Raw genomic sequence first — 16,448 nt, 5'->3', positions numbered from 1 at the left:
TGCGACGTATGTCACAGATTTTGGCACATTCTGCTTTGGGGATTTCAAGAAGGTAGAGAGAATAGCAAGGAAAACAATTTTACATAGGAAATTATGGTAGCAAATTTCATGTAGTAGGGTAAAATATGCCCATAAGATGAAAGCAAGGATGCAGCACAAACAAGTGTTAGGTCAAATAACATTCATTTCTACATCAAGCCAGGTTTTCCTAGGAGCAGGTTTCTATAGCGCGCACAGCGTAAAAATGCTGATTGGCCAAAAAACCTGAATTTCAGGTTTTTAACCAATCAGCGTTTTCACGCTGCACATGGTATAAATGTTCTACTCCAAGGAAAACCTGGCTTTAGAGTTATCACGACTGGCGAGCATTCTAGCAAATGCCCTGCATTTCACAAACATTGCTGGTGGCAACTGATATTCATTCTACAAGGTGCATGTCACTGTCAACAAAAGTCTCATATGCAAGGTTTTTTTATGGCCCACTATGCAAAAAAAAATCTATTGGTGACCGTGCTGGCCACAGGTGATTGGTCTATGTTGCCCAATCCATTTAGTTCCATATTTTCTTTTCAAGTAATCCTGCGCAGCATTAATGCAATGTGGAGCACCATCAGGATTTCTGTGAAGTCACTTTATAGAATAACATCCTGCACACAAACAGAAGTTGTGAACACACAGCGCCCTCAAGGGTCCCCCCCCCCCCAACTTTTTATCAATTATAGCAATTCGACTAATCAGTTAGAAAAGTTGTAGCCAAATTGATGCGTCATAAAATGGGAATTCCAAAATCAACTGCCATTTAAGGCAGTTGATTTTGGAATTCCCATTTGCAAATTGGCTGATTTGACCATCAAGAGGCTGAATGGACACTCGCGATTTGGCAAATTTAATCTTATCTATTCGTGAAATGAAATATTTTGTCTCGACTTGGCACCATGGCAATTAGCAGTGTGAACCCTGGTGCCCTCTACTACATCATGTGTACACATTTGCTACCATACTTTCTTTATGAAATAGTGTTTTGCTATATTATTATAATGAACTAATATACTAACTTTATTCCTTACCTCCCCTCCGAATTTGAACAATTAATCTAGAATCACCCTGTACTTCAGGAGTGCACTATATTTTCACTTGCTGGCCTGAAACTTGTACTTTGAGACATTTTCATAATTTTGGTCGTCCCAACTTTTTTATAAAATGTCCTGTTTTCCCCTTTATTTTCAACGAGGCTTAATTGAATTTTTGAGATCAAGAATTATGATTATTTTCAAGACTTAGTCAATGGTGTAATTTATATTTTTTGGCTTTAATTTGCAACTTTACTTGCCTTTGACAATATTTTTGGCAATTTTACTTGCATCTGGCAATAATTGGTGCTAATCTATTCAGATTACAATTACCCATACTTTTATGAAGAAAATATAGCCCCTCTCGATGAGTAAAAAAAAAAAAAGCTGCCATTCGGAAATGACAATAAATTGTAGAGCCTAGTCTAATTAGCCCTTGTATGCAGAAAATGACTGCTGTGTGACAAAAATAATCAAATGAAAATATCGCCAACCTATGCATTTATCGTGTTGTGTGTATTGATACTACTCTGTCAGAATGTTCGCAGGCTTGATGGAACCTCTTGACAGGCCGCAGGTTATGTATCCCTGCTGTATGTATTTTTTTTTTTACTTTCCAAAGTAAAAAAAATAAGTACACATACTTCTTCCATATATTCTAGGCCAAAATAGATCACCCTTGTACAGGTAGAGGTTAACAAAATGTAAGCATTAACACAATTGCCATCATGACAATTGTCATTCAAATGAATGATCTGCCATAGCAAATTTTCCACTTACAGAAATTGGCAAAAACACAAGTCCCACAACAAAGTTAGCCGCCCAGTTCAAAGACACTGCAATACTGGTAGCTATTGGTCGAGGCCCTTGTCCAAAAAGTTCTGTTACCAGGAACCATGGAATTGACCCTAAGAGATGAAAAAATACATATTTAATATTGATTTCTACTGAAAATACATCACAGATTGTGTCATTACCAGAGCCTGGGAGCTATGGTCAAAATAGGCAGAGAAAAGGCACTAAAAATACTTAGAATAGGCACTAAAAGAAACATTTATAATAAATGGAAGAAAGGAAAGATAGCTAACAGCCTAGACATAAAGTGTCTGAAAACTGGCAAAAAATTGATTGCACTTACTCCGTTTACTGTTTCAATTATAGCTTACAATAACCGCATATTTTCAAAATTAAATTTATTTTATTTATACCAAAAATGAAGAATTTGTGGTCCCTCAGGTAGTGTTGCTTTAATGCATGGGCTCACTCGGGTAGAGCACAGGGCCTCAAGAGAGAGCCCCACGAAAACGAGATCTGGTTAAAATTTGAGAATTTGCCAGGTAGAGCCTGTGAAAAATCACCTGACCCACAGCGGGAGGTACGATGTGCTCTTGAGATGACTCTGATCTCAGGATTAGGTCAGTTCAAGAGACAAGCACTACCAGATACTGAGCCTGTAGAGGAAATGATTGTGGGGCTCCTTCGCGTTACAGATAATTCTGATTTATGTGTTGCATTATTTGGAAAATTCATTAGAATTTTTATAGTTGAAACACTACCATGTTTTATTGTTATAAAAAAATTCATATTGCCACGTATGTGGACTTCAAGGGCAGTGCCTGTTGTAGCCGTAACTCTCACACAACCCTGAAGGAGTCTCTGGTCAATTGAATTGAATGCTAAATACCTAAAATAACTTGCCATGGTTGTTTACAGTGAATTTGTGTTGTAAAAAAATAAAAAATGGGTTCTCTAATACAATATAGGCCCAAGGACTAGAGCCCTCTCAAAAAAAGATCATGTCTTTTGAAGTTCTCCATGCTCAAAATATCCAATAATATGGGCTCTGAAATTCACGAACAAACTTAAAATAATAGGCATTTATGGCAGGAAAAATTAAAAAAAGGATTTTTTGCAAATTAAGTCGAAAAATAGACATTTATTGGCATTCTGCCTGAAATTTTGGCTCCAGTCATTACCAATGTCATAATTGAATACAAACTGATCGCAAATTTAAAAAATATAAACGAACTTGTTACTCATAGCTCTCAAGAAAGTTTAAAAAAATTGGATAATGCGATGGATCTTACCTGGTCCAGTTGAAAACATAACTACAAATCCAATCAAGCTAAATATGCTCAAATATGACAACCATGGCACTTGTGGCTGCAAAATAAAAAAAAGATTTATATAATAGCTCGTACCATTTTTGTAGAAACATTAATGAACAGAACATCACAGAAAATAGAAACATAACTACGCTAGGGTGATGCCCACAGTCTCCAAGCTTCAGGGGAGCTGCTTGTGTGAGCTGATTAGATGTTACGATTTTGGCATTCGTTCCCCCCAGATATTGATCTGTTCTGATATCCTCTACAGCGGTGATTCTCAACCTTTTTTGACCCACAGAGCCCTTTCTGGTATATAATTTCTATGGCAGAGCCCTGTAGGCCTATTTTCTATTTATTCATCAAAGTTACTGACGTATATATATTATTCAAAAATATTTATAATTTTTTTTTTTTCAAATTTACTGGTTTTTTTAAATTTTCCTCGAGCTGCCACAGAGAATCGGTTGAGAACCGCTGCTCTACAGCACACATTACAACTGACTTGTTTACATTTGCTAAAAAAAAAATTGGCATCAACTTAATCATAGCAATGGTCTAACGATTTTGTATTTCTTAGGGTGTGGGTGATTTTGCTGTATATCATTTCGATGAATTTGTTTTTGCGGAAGGTCACTTCACCCAATGTTAGCCAGGTTTTACGGTTTATGGAAAATTCACTGCTATGGAAATTCACCAAACACTTCACTGATAACACTGGGTCTGGGTCATAATCCCGACAGACAAAATCCAGACACTGTCAAATTAAAAAATTCAATTTCGTAATATAAGCAGCACTTCACGATTTCTGTCGTGATTTGCATTTCTCGCGGCGAGGGGCATTGGGGTGCAGATAAGAATAATCCTCAAAGCCGTGGGAAATGCAAATCCTGACAGAAATCACAAAGTGCGGCTTAAACGACGAAATTCAAATTTTAAATTCAACCCTGTCTGGATTTTGACCCTGTCGGTATTTCGTCTGTCGAGATTATGACCCAAACCCAATAACACTTCGACATGAGTCAGTAATTGTTACAGTAGTTAGTGAAAGAGTGGTTAGTTTTGGTGAGTGAGCAAATGGCATAGTGAGCAACCAGGTGACAGTGTGTAACAGAGTGAGCAGCTTAGTGAGTTGATAGAATGAGTGACCTTGTTTCCGAATGATAAATTGAATGATCTGGGGGTGAGTGATATGAGTGGTCTAGCCGAGTGACAAAGCAAGCAATCCTGTGAGCGAGTGATAAATGAGCTATGTAGTTATTGACTAAGTGACCTGGTGAGTGAGGGATAGCATGTTAGCTTTAGTGACAGGGCGGTTTCGCTCATTCACATACTCACACTCTCATTCATTGACTAAGTCGTTCACTTGCTCACTCGATCATTCATTCACTCATGTTGAACCGAGGTTAGTGAATTTTCCTAAAGGTGAACTGCTGTCTGAATTTTCCAGACACAAGCTTTACTGTATATAAAATTCTTTCAAGTAAATTAACACCGTAAATAAATTTTTAACCTACCGTTAATGAAATACAAATTGTTAATCCTATAGTAGCAACCATCATGCCAGCCAGCCCAATCATATGAAGAGTTCTCCTTCCCGCTTTCTCCACCAGCAACATGGAAATCAAAGTCATGAGAACATTCGTCACACCAATACCTAATGTCCCATACATCGCCATACTGTCCTCCAGACCAGCTGTCTTGAAGATGTCCATTGAATAGAAGATTGCCTGTTTGAAACAAAAATCATTGTGATCATTATGACAAGATTAGAGTCATTAAAATGCACAGGTAATTGCATTGAAGATATAAATTGATCCCTGTGGTAATCAAGTAATTCCTTGATATTCAAAATTTCCCAATGAAAATCGCCACTTACTGCATTGATCCCGGATAGTTGTTGCGAGAGCATCATAACCACTGCGATGATCAGAGGCATTCGCAAAATTGGATTGACCAATAATTCCTTCAGCGTCACCTGTTGAGAATTTATTTAGAAAATTTCGCTACATATTTACACACAAAGTAAAAACTACATGTATAGAATATCTAGAAAACACTGGGTGGGTTAAATTTGGAAATATCTTTGACAATCTCTCATGTGAAAAAGTTTAAATTAATTATACTTGATTATCATAAACATATTGATCTGAAGGTTTTTAACAGCTAGCTGATGCGAAGATATATTCCGGAAAAAGAAAATTCAACTGCCCTTGCGTGAAATTGAACCCACGTCCTTTCACTTTCCGGGCGAACGCCCTAGACCACTGGACTACAAAAGCAATGAATATCTCAATCTTTCCTTTCAACTCGTGTGCGCTGAACAGGACCGTACATGGACGATCGGACCTAACTCAGGCCAAAGCTCACGATTCCTGACACTACCACCAGATGGCGACTTATCCGAGGATGATGTCACTCTTCGCTATCCATACAAAGATTTTTTAACAGCTGGCTAATGTGAATATTATCAGCCAGCTGTTAAAACCTTCGTATGGATAGCGGAGAGTGGCATCATTATCGGGTATTATTAATTGCTTTGTATTTTTCTAAAATTACCTTTCTCCTCCAGAAAATCTTAGACCCATTTCTCTTCTGGCTCTGCGTCTGTTAATGGTGGACTTGAGGGACCTCAAATACTTTATTTTTGGCTTTAAATCAATTTAACTCTGGTAATAATATTTATTAATAGTTATTACAGTCGAATCCCATTATAATGACTCTAAGAGACCAGAGAAATCACTTCGTTATAAAAAACTTTCATTATAAAATAATTCCAGGTTTTTGCATTGTTTCTATGAAAACTTATCTGGGGTGTTAGTTAAAAACGAGATTTTCGCTATAACGATATTCATTAAAACAGGATTTGACTGTATAAACTCTAAAACAGTAGACGGATTAAATGCAACCAATTTTTCAGCTAGTTTTTGGACACTTATTATATATATATATATATATCTTAGTTTTCAGTTATATTTCTTTCCTTCCATAAATTATGAATGACTTTTTTAGCGCCTATTTCGACCATTTTTAGTGCCTAAACTGCCAAGCTCTACTGATTATGATCTCAACTATCAACATGTTCCTGAAATAATGAAAAAATGAGTTCTATTTCCTGAACAATTTTTTCCCTTTCAAGATTTATGTTCGCAAGTCGAAAACTTTATAAGTTGGGGAAGCGACTGCATAAAATTCTCTGGAAGGGCGCATAAAAAATTTTTGCACTGTTCCACAAAATTCCTGAGTATGACAAAGATGACGGTTGATGTCACAAGTAAAATCGGAAATCGTAATATAATCAATGATACTAGTATATACATACTGCGCTCCAAGGAAAGAGAATTCTACCTATCTTCATAGCTTAGTTTGTAGAGCACTCGTCTGGGAAATAAGAGACGGGTTTATGTCCCTGTTAGAGCAGAGATGAATTTTCCTTCCCTGAAACACCGATATCTCTTCATTCAGCCAGTTTTCCGAATCTGTTGTATTTGTGTTTCCACTTGGTGTTCAAAGAATCACTATTACTCAAATTCAATTTCTTCCAGTGGTGTTGGAGTTGGAAATGCCCACAAATTTCATCAAACGGGTTTCCAAGCACTCCCCCAGAATTTGATTTAAAAAATTAATATCTCCTGCATAAATTTCAAGGTGAGCACCTATATGTCTAGAACACTTCCAACGTCCCATCCCTGATTTCTTCGAATTCAAATAACATCTCACCTTAGGTACCAATTTCATGGCTTGATACTCCGCTCTCATCTCGTCCATTTCGTCGTGTACCTCAACTGTTCCTCTCAACCAAGTCAATGCTGGGTAAAGAGACAAATATATTTCAATGTCCAGATAGATTAAATATTGACTTGGTGCGCATTAAAATTATTCAAGTGCAATATATGTGTCACCTTTTTGAGCAGCAACTTCTCTCCCTTTATTGATGAGTATATATTTCGGCGATTCTGGACACAAAGGCATCGTCGAAAGCATAAATATCGTTGGACAGATCGTGAAACCTGAGGAATTTTACATATTTTTCGTTAAGCACACTAAAGTATAACGTAATTTAATACTTCCATAAAGCTTGATGATAGTACATACCAAATAAATATGGCCATCTTTCTTCAGTGCCTAGAAGTGCTGGCATGCCCAGGATTTGAGACACCAGGATGGAAAAAGCTATTACCAGCTGATAAATTGTGCCGACAGCTCCTCGTAAATTAACTGGAGATATCTCTGTCAAATACATGGGCCCAAGTCCAGCGTTTAGACCTAGAAAAATAAGATAATTAGTTGTTTGAAGACCCAATACTAATTAATATAAAAAAAATCCTGAAAAACAATATGCGTTTTACTCACCGCAATTCAAGCCGATAAGGAACCTTCCTACAATGATCATTTCATATGATCTGGCAAGCTTGCAAAAGGCAAACAAGGCAGTGGCAGCAACCACGATCACATTGTTCAAGATGAGTCCCCCTTTCCTGCCGAAACGTTCTGCAATGTATGCGGTGCCGAGTGCACCAGCCATGCCACCCAGGCAGAAGACTGACACCAGTATCGAGAATATGAGGGTGACGAGTTCATGGCCGGGTTGTATATCATACCTCTCTGTGTATGTTTCATTGATGAAGGCTTTCACAAGCTGCGAATGGAAAAAAAGTCTTAATCCATAAGGTAAATTCACGCACATTCATAGAATCAACTTTACACGAAAACCTGTCTCTAAAGCAAGGGTGTTCAACCTTTTGGAAAGTGCGGGCTACTTCATCGATTTGAAAACGTGTCATGGGTCACTTAAGTAATCTGGAACAGCACCACAGGTTAATTAAGTTATCTGTGAATGTGCTGCGGGCCATTTGAATGATCTGGAACTCTGCAGCGAGTCACTTGAGTAATTAGAATGTGCCATGGGACACTTAAGTGTTATGTATTTGTGCTGCAGGCCACTTGAATGATCCAAAACTATTAAGCGTTTTACTCAAGTTATCTGAAAATGTGCCGCGGGCCACTCAAGAGGTTTACAAAATGAGTCACAGGACACTTGGGTGATATGAAACTGTGCCCCAAGTCACTTAAGTGCTCAAGAACTGTGTTGCGGTGATCTGTAAATATGCCACAGGTCACTTAAGTGATCTGGATACATGCCAGGAGTCACTTCAACAATCTGGGAATGTGCCACGTGACAATCAAGTGATGTGGAACCTCACCGCTGTTCACTTAAGTGGTCTGTATGTGATATGTCGCTTAGTTCATTTTTACAAAATTAGGTTTTAGGTCCCTCGGTGTCAGCGACACCAGCTGATACTGAGGACCACAATTAGCCTGTGGGCCATGGGGTGAATATGCATGCTCTAATGCAGGCATCTTCAACCCGTTGCTCATGACCACCGCGGTGCTCCCTGAAACACCCAGGTGCTTGTATGATTTCGTGCTTGCGAGCACTTGATCAACGTTCCAATCAAACACCTAATAATTCCATTCAAGGACTAAAATCAGCTATATTGTATGCATTTGCATGTCAAACTTGCCGTAAGGGTGCTCTTTTTTTGATGACGAGTACAGGCAGTGCCCGCGACTGAAAAAAAGTTTGAAGATCTCTGTTCTAACAGATGCTGTGAGAGTTTTCAAAGAAAGCCGCAAGAACCTACAAATTTTCAAAACTACTCAGTGGTAACCTCCCTTTTTGAGCAATGCCTTGATAAAAATGAGAGTACTGTAAACAATTTTACTTCAACCTTGAAGGAATTTCTCAAACTTTTTGTAGCAGCCATACTGATCTACAACATGCAGATTTTGAAAATCACACGATTCCCCCCCCCCCCCATTCAGTGCGTCACAACGTTTTAGGAGGTGCCGGTGCTGACGAAGTGGCAAGTAAAACTGCATTAAGAGTTCATTAACTTTAAAGCAGCTTTGGGTATATTTCATGATACTTATATCCAGTTTTCTAGTTTCATTTCTCGAAAGTGCTACGAATATTAAAAAAAAATAGGAATCCATATATACAGTAACAGGTCCGTCGCGTACTTACTCGAAGCCCCGGGACATTTATTTAAAATGCTGCATATATATAATAGGCTGCCCATATTTGCTCGGGGAAAACTGGAATTCGAAATACGGGACAAAAGTAAGCAAAGTTGCCAACTCATGTTTAAAGTCACAGAAAAGTCGCCAATCGTGGGAATGAAGCGCCACTTCAAATTGTAATGAAACAAAATGAAAGACAAATGTGAGAGATGAATATTCTTGTTTGTAATCGTAAATGTCGTAATGCAATTTCTGCGTTCGAAAGATAATTTTGATCGTTGATCTGAAGAATAAAAAGTCGTTAGGTTCGTTGAAAATACGTGAAAAAAGTCGGCACAGCGAAAAAAACCGGGACTCTCCCGGGAAATACGGGATGTATGGTCACCCTATGTATTAATACAAATTCTTAATTCGTAGGAGCTCAGTGTTCGCAAGCTCTCATTTCACTCTGTGCAGTACGGGACACGTTGCATCCCCGCTCTCCCCCACTTTTTGTTAAGATGCCGCTCTGTACAAGTGGCAACACGCTTGTCACAATAGCTGAAACTATTGTTCATAAGTAAAATAACACATTACTAGTTCACTTAAGCGCCCCATTGCATTTTTGGTGATCATTTAAATGGTCATTGACACATTTCCTGACCACTATAATTTCCTTCGACACACTTTAAGATCACCTGAGTGACCCGCGACACTTTTCTAGATGACTCAAACGCATTTTTTTATAGATCACTCAAATGGCTCTTGGCAACAAATTTCCTGATCATCTGAGTGATCCGCGGCCCGTCACATTTTTATAGATCGCTCAAGTGGCTCTTGTCAAATTTCCAGATCATTTAGATTGCCCGCAACACATTTCCAGATAGCTCAAGCGGATCACCGCACATTTGCAGAAGACTTGAGTGGTTCGAGGCACACTTCCAGATAAATCAAGTGGCTCCCCGACGCGTTTCTAAATCAATGAAGTGGCCAGCACACCCCAAAAGGTTGATTGAGCACTCTTGACCTAAATCGATAGTCTTCAGCCTCTATCTAGTCATGAGCACTGCCCATATCCCTTATCAAACGAAAAGCACCCTTGCGGCCATGACATACGTATGTCTGAAATCTGCACTTACCTTTTATCCTTGAATGCAATTTTTTAAGGGTGTTTAATTGAAGATCAAGTGAAAAATTTGATCAAGTATTCGCGAGCACGAAATCAGGCATGAGCATTGAGCGCTCTTGGTGCTTCGAGACAGCAACGTATTTACGGGGGGGGCGACTATAGCCCAGGGCGGAAAGTTCAGAGGAGCGGCAAATTTTAGGGAATGTGTAGCCAAGAAAATTAGTAGAACGGGAGAAGAGCGTCAAAATTTGTAAAACCCTAAATAAATTCGCCTTTGCAAAACAATAAGGGACTAGGTCAGTGAGTGACCAATGAAGTTTTCAATCACGTGAATGAGCAAAAGAAGGACCTGGAGCGCTGCAAGCATGTGAATGACCAAAAGAGTGACCTACAGAACGAGTTACCTAGGGCGCGTGCAAGCATGTGAAGGATTTGGTTGAAATACAAAAGAGTGATCTACAGAATAAGGAACCAGGGTCAGTGAGTGACCAAAGTGTTTGCAAGCATATGAATGACTAAAAGAATGACCTAGAGCACGTGTAAACGAGTAAATGATCAAAAGAGTGACCTATAAAGCAAGGAACCATGTCAGTGAGCGACAAAAGAGTGACCTAGAGAATGTGCAAGTATGTGAATTACTGAAATAGTGTGATTTAGAAAGTGTGCGAGCATAGGAGTGACCAAACGAGTGACTTGGAGACACGGCATACTTGCGGGAATCAGGAGAATCAGAAGGCCAAGCTGGTTATAGCACAGGGTGGCGAATTGGAGGAAAGTAGTCATGAAAATTAGACTAGACTGGGAGAAGAGCGGCAAAGCTATAGATGCGCCTCTGCTTCGGGGGAGCACTACGGTGCTCCCGAGCAACAAGTTTAAGACGTCTGACCTAAATCAACAGTTCTTTACTGCCGGATCAATGACCAGTCGGGTCACATAAGAAAAAAACACCCCCTCCCCAACGGGACGCATTGTGTGTGGCGCTTATCACTTTCCCCTATGAATACATTATACTTTCTCCTCCCGATGAAGTAAATACAGTTTCTTAAAGGGAATATATAACAAAAAAAACCTGGATCCGTGCCAATAAGAAAAGCCGCGGAGATGAAAAGCAAAGAAAAATGTCAGTAGGTCGTTGGTTCGAGTCCGTGTATTGAGGTCATCGATTCTCCGGGTTTTTTTTTTGTTTCCCTTATTTTATCTGTCAACGGGATCAGGATAAAGGAGAGCAACAAACAACTCATTTGCATGCGGAAGACATTGTGTGTGTGTTTATAAATAAGTAAGCAAGAAACCAGTTCACGTTCCTCCTCCCCCCCCCCCCCCCCGGAAGATGATTCCAGTGTTGGTGAAACACTACGAAGTGTCACGTCTGGTGCGAGATTTCTCGAGAGACCAGTTGATTGATGATTAAGATCGTCCTGGAGAAGTTCTGTTTGTTTTGCTGCAGTGCAGTCGTGTATCAGGGCTGGACTTTTTGCAACGAAAAATATGTCTTTTCACTCTCAAACACACTTACAGTAGAGTACACTTATAACATACCCTGGATATTACATACGATTTTGCAATCCCCTATTTTTTGTCCCATTCGCTTCAGTGTATTTTTACCTGTTATTACATACACTGTGTATATAATAACATACCAAAACACTCTAAACCTAGAAAATGATTCGGATATAACATACTGCAAAGGAAAAACCTGGAAAAATGAAGCCAAAAAAGTGACTATTTGTGCAAAATTCATTGTGTTTCTGCTGATGTCTTGTATGCTTTCACAGAAAGTCGTGGGAATTTCTTTAAGAACGAAAAATTTAGTCGAAATAATTACATTTGCTACCGATAGATGGCCTCCTATGATGAATCAGAGGAGGGTGGGTGCCCCCCCCTAATCCTCAGAATAGATAGCTTCTGAGAGCCAGAAATACAATTGAGAAAATAATTGTTTCGCCCGTGAAATACGGGTCGTGTATTCACCGTACTTTGCTGCCACTAATTTGCCCTCCCCACAACATACACTGTCAAACCGCGTTATAGTGAACCATCTGCGGACCCAATAAAAAGTTCACTATAATCCAAGGTTCACTATATCCCAATTTTGTTGAAACACTGATATTTCTTAGCATTTGATGGTGGATTTTGTCGGAAACATTCACTGCGATATAACACACAATCTTTATATATAAATGTGAAAGTATGTATGTATGTATGTATGTATGTATGCTCTTTATACAAATCTACAGTTTTAGACCGATCGTCGCCAGATTTTGCATATATACCAAACAGGACCGGGATTGAGCCGTAGGCTACTTTAAAAGTTCGTCAGAGCTGGGCAAATGCCCGAAATGGGCGAAAAACTGTCGGGCAACAATGGTTTTGGGGGCCTCAACAATCACTTTCGGAACGTTTACTTTGGTTACCGTGGTTCCCAACAATGCGTTTCAGACGTGAATATATGTCTTTACAATGGTTTGTCACACCTTTAATTCTGTTATTATAACAGTTTATTCCTTTATAACGGTTTGTCGCTTTTCCAATCCTCCCAGTAATTCAAGAAAACCCGGGAAGAGAGCCGGGTATTTCTGCTAGCCTATATACAGAGTATCCTGTAAGTGCTAATGCGGCCTTTATCTCATCAACCGCCCATAGTATAGGTATAGTTTCAATTTAGAAAATGCTTAAAACGCGTTTGAATAATATTCGCTGGACATGGGACGTCAACAACTACGGTGACAAAACTGAGAATAAAAATGTTCAACTCCAGCTGCCAGTCGTTAAATAATTATTAAGGTATACATATATAATTTTTTTACGGGGCGGGCAACGTCGCCGGGTATCAGCTATTGTCTTCAGTATTGTATTGTATAAAGAAGTCTTCATTCCACGTATCCCAATCATCACCGAAGAAATGCCATTCACTTTCAAGCCATTACAGTTCCCGATTCGTTTAGCTTTTCCCATGACAATCAACAAAGCGCAAGGCCAGTCGTTAGCAGTGGCAGGTATCAACCTACTTGAGCCCTGTTTTTCACACCTTTTCGTCGCCTGTTCGCGTGTTGGTAATAGCAAAAATTTGTACATCTACACACCAGATGGAAAAAGAAAAAATATTGTGTATCTACAAGCGATTGCCTGAAGATTTTAATTAAAATATTTAAATATAAAAGTAATTTTCTCTTACTTGATGCAGAAATTTTTTTGCTTAAGAAGTAATAAGTAAGCTATACATATATAAATTTTTTACGGGGCGGGCAACGCCGCCGGGTATCAGCTAGTCTTATATATAAATGTGAAAGTATGTATGTATGTATGTATGTATGTATGCTCTTTATACAAATCTACAGTTTTAGACCGATCGTCGCCAGATTTTGCATATATACCAAACAGGTCCGGGATTGAGCCGTAGGCTACTTTAAAAGTTCGTCAGAGCTGGGCAAATGCCCGAAATGGGCGAAAAACTGTCGGGCAACAATGGTTTTGGGGGCCTCAACAATCACTTTCGGAACGTTTACTTTGGTTACCGTGGTTCCCAACAATGCGTTTCAGACGTGAATATATGCCTTTACAATGGTTTGTCACATCTTTAACACTGCCATCATTACAGTTTATTCCTTTATAATGGTTTGGCTCTTTTCCAATACTCCCAGTAATTAAAAAAAAACCCTGGAAGCGCCAGATATTTTTGCTTGCATGTATACAGGGTGTCCTGTAAGTGCTAATGTGGCCTTTATCTCATCAACCACCCATCGTTGAGGTATAGTTTCAATTTAAAAAGTGCTTAAAAGGAGTTTGAATAATATTCGCTGCAGAAGCTGGACATATGGCGTCACTAACAACAGAGAACAACAACTACGGCGATAAAACTGGGAATAAAAATGTTCAACGCCAGCTGATGAACTCAATGCTTGCCTCAAATCATCAGCACTCTACTTCACCAAACACCAACTCTGGCCATATCGCTACATTGCAATTTACTGCCATTAGTGAGATGGGTTGGAAGTGAAGGTGGTGTGCTGTCTATCGGTGGTCGCCTCGAGTTTGTTAGGACATCAACACTCTGGCATGAAGCTAAAAAATTATCATTATCCACCAACATGCGAGCTCAACTGCAAAATGACTCAGCACTGCTATCATTTTCACATCAGTTGATCAAACTTGGCAATGGAAGAATTCCCGTAGACCCAAGCACTAGACTGATAACGTTCCCAACTGGATTTTGCCAGTTATTATATATATAAACTCAGTTCAAGAACTTGCAGACCACGTTTTCCCAAACATTCAACAAAATCACCGAAACGATGAGTGGCTTTGTGAGAGTGCGATTCTGGCACCGAAAAATGGCAGTGTGAACAAGATCAACGGAAAAATCCTAAAAATTATTTCGGGAGACTCCACATCTTACAAATCGGTTGACACTGTCACAGACACAGCGCAGACAGTTCTGTATCCTGCAGAATGTCTGAACTCTTTGGATATTCCGGGTGTGCCACCACACAACTTGACCCTCAAAGTCGGAGCACCTATAATGATTTTGAGAAATTTGGAAACACCAATGCTCTGCAATAGCAACAGACTCTGCGTGAAGAAATTGCACAATTACATCATCGAAGCAACGATTCTAACTGGATGTGCCAAAAGAAGACGTCTTCATTCCACGTACCCCAATTATCACTGGAGAAATGTCATTCACTTTCAAGCGATTACAGTTCCCGATTCGTTTAGCTTTTGCCATGACAATCAACAAAGCGCAAGGCCAGTCGTTAGGCCAGTGGCAGGTATCAACTTACTTGAGCCCTGTTTTTCACACGGACACCTTTTCGTCGCCTGTTCGCGTGTTGGTAATAGCAAAAATTTGTACATCTACACACCAGATGGAAAAAGAAAAAGTATTGTGTATCCACAAGCGATTGCCTGAAGATTTTAATTAAAATATTTAAAAATAAAAGTAATTTTTTCTTACTTGATGCAGAAATTTTTTTGATTAAGAAGTAATTAATAAGCTATACATTTTTTACGGGGCGGGCAACGTCGCCGGGTATCAGCTAGTTTACTAATAAATTATTAAACACTTAAGATAGACAATTAATGAAATATTACAAAGGAAAATTTTTGAAGTAGCATTACTTTTATTTTTACATTCTATATGAAAAATTTATTATTTTTGATTTTGAATACATTTTTGATTTTGAATACATTTTCTATTTTCGATGATCCAGCACCTCCTAGAGATAGAAGGCCTCTGCAGTGTTTGCCATGAACGTCATTCGGACTACCTAGCAAGTTTGCCACATTTTGAAACACAGCATCTTATTCCGTTTCTTCTTATTTTTGGCGTAGAATCTCCATGATTGGCTCACAAATACCGCATAGTGATTGGATGTGGGGCATACAAATCGCCAATTCTGAGCCCGATCATTTCTTTTCCTCACAATGATGGCACGAGCAGGGAATTTTTTTTTCCCCTGAATATTCTGAGGGAAAATGGACTACTTACTGACGTCACAAGCAGACTGCCAAGGCCTGTCTCTAGAAGATGCTGGATGATCACGTTGCGATTTTTCCAAATGTTGGAAACTTAGATCTCAATAAAGAAAATTCCTTGCGCAAGGGCGTAGCGAGGGGGGGGGGGACTTGGGGGTCTGCCCCCCCCCGAAATGTGAGAAAATGACCGGAAAAAGATGGCAAAATCTATTCTATAATTTTGGTTCTTTCCCCCCCCCCCCCCGAACGAAATTTCTGGCTACGCCCGTCCTTGCGTAATGCTGACTCTAGGGCCGTAAATAGGCTGGTACCTGGCACTGAGCCAAATTGGAACGGGGGTTCTCACAAAAAATTTCTCATTTTTTTTCATTATTTCTTTCCTTGTTGCAGGGCCCCCAAGAAAATGGCAGCCCCGAGAAGGTATGCTGCGGCCCTGATTGGCTCCATCTTCAATACGTTTGATTATTTTTACTTTATCATCAATGCTTTCCTGTTTACGGAATTCGACGTTTTTTAAAAGATACTGCTGAGATGGCAAAAGCCTTTTTAGTGTGAAGTGAAAAATTATGGATATTACGACAGCGGCAGGAGATAGAAAGGAGTGGGAGGACATCAGATGCCCCTCCCTCTAGGCTATTCTACAAACCTTGGCCTCTAGGACTGTTC

The 16,448-nt window shown here is 39.4% G+C and overlaps 1 protein-coding gene across 2 annotated transcripts in view; it reads right to left on the bottom strand.

Moving 5' to 3' along the window:
* LOC149063603 (solute carrier family 2, facilitated glucose transporter member 1-like) overlaps positions 1 to 16,448 on the bottom strand; it is a 67,163-nt gene that overhangs the window by 870 nt on the left and 49,845 nt on the right. For both annotated transcript variants that reach the window (XM_089255790.1, XM_089255791.1), the window contains exons 3-10: positions 7,529 to 7,814; positions 7,271 to 7,441; positions 7,078 to 7,185; positions 6,896 to 6,984; positions 5,055 to 5,153; positions 4,693 to 4,905; positions 3,158 to 3,233; positions 1,851 to 1,978 (exon numbers count right to left, since the gene is read on the bottom strand). In XM_089255790.1, the coding sequence (XP_089111916.1) occupies positions 1,851 to 1,978; positions 3,158 to 3,233; positions 4,693 to 4,905; positions 5,055 to 5,153; positions 6,896 to 6,984; positions 7,078 to 7,185; positions 7,271 to 7,441; positions 7,529 to 7,814 (1,170 nt within the window). The remainder of the gene's footprint in view (positions 1 to 1,850; positions 1,979 to 3,157; positions 3,234 to 4,692; positions 4,906 to 5,054; positions 5,154 to 6,895; positions 6,985 to 7,077; positions 7,186 to 7,270; positions 7,442 to 7,528; positions 7,815 to 16,448) is intronic.

Source organism: Pholcus phalangioides, unplaced genomic scaffold (genome assembly GCF_987345545.1).
Source record: "Pholcus phalangioides strain wild (caught in Gottingen) unplaced genomic scaffold, Ppha-v1.0 ptg000172l_1, whole genome shotgun sequence".
NCBI classification, from domain to species: Eukaryota; Metazoa; Arthropoda; class Arachnida; order Araneae; family Pholcidae; genus Pholcus; species Pholcus phalangioides.
The sequence above is the reverse complement of the archived record's forward strand: the minus strand, read 5'-3'. Positions and strand labels throughout refer to the sequence as shown.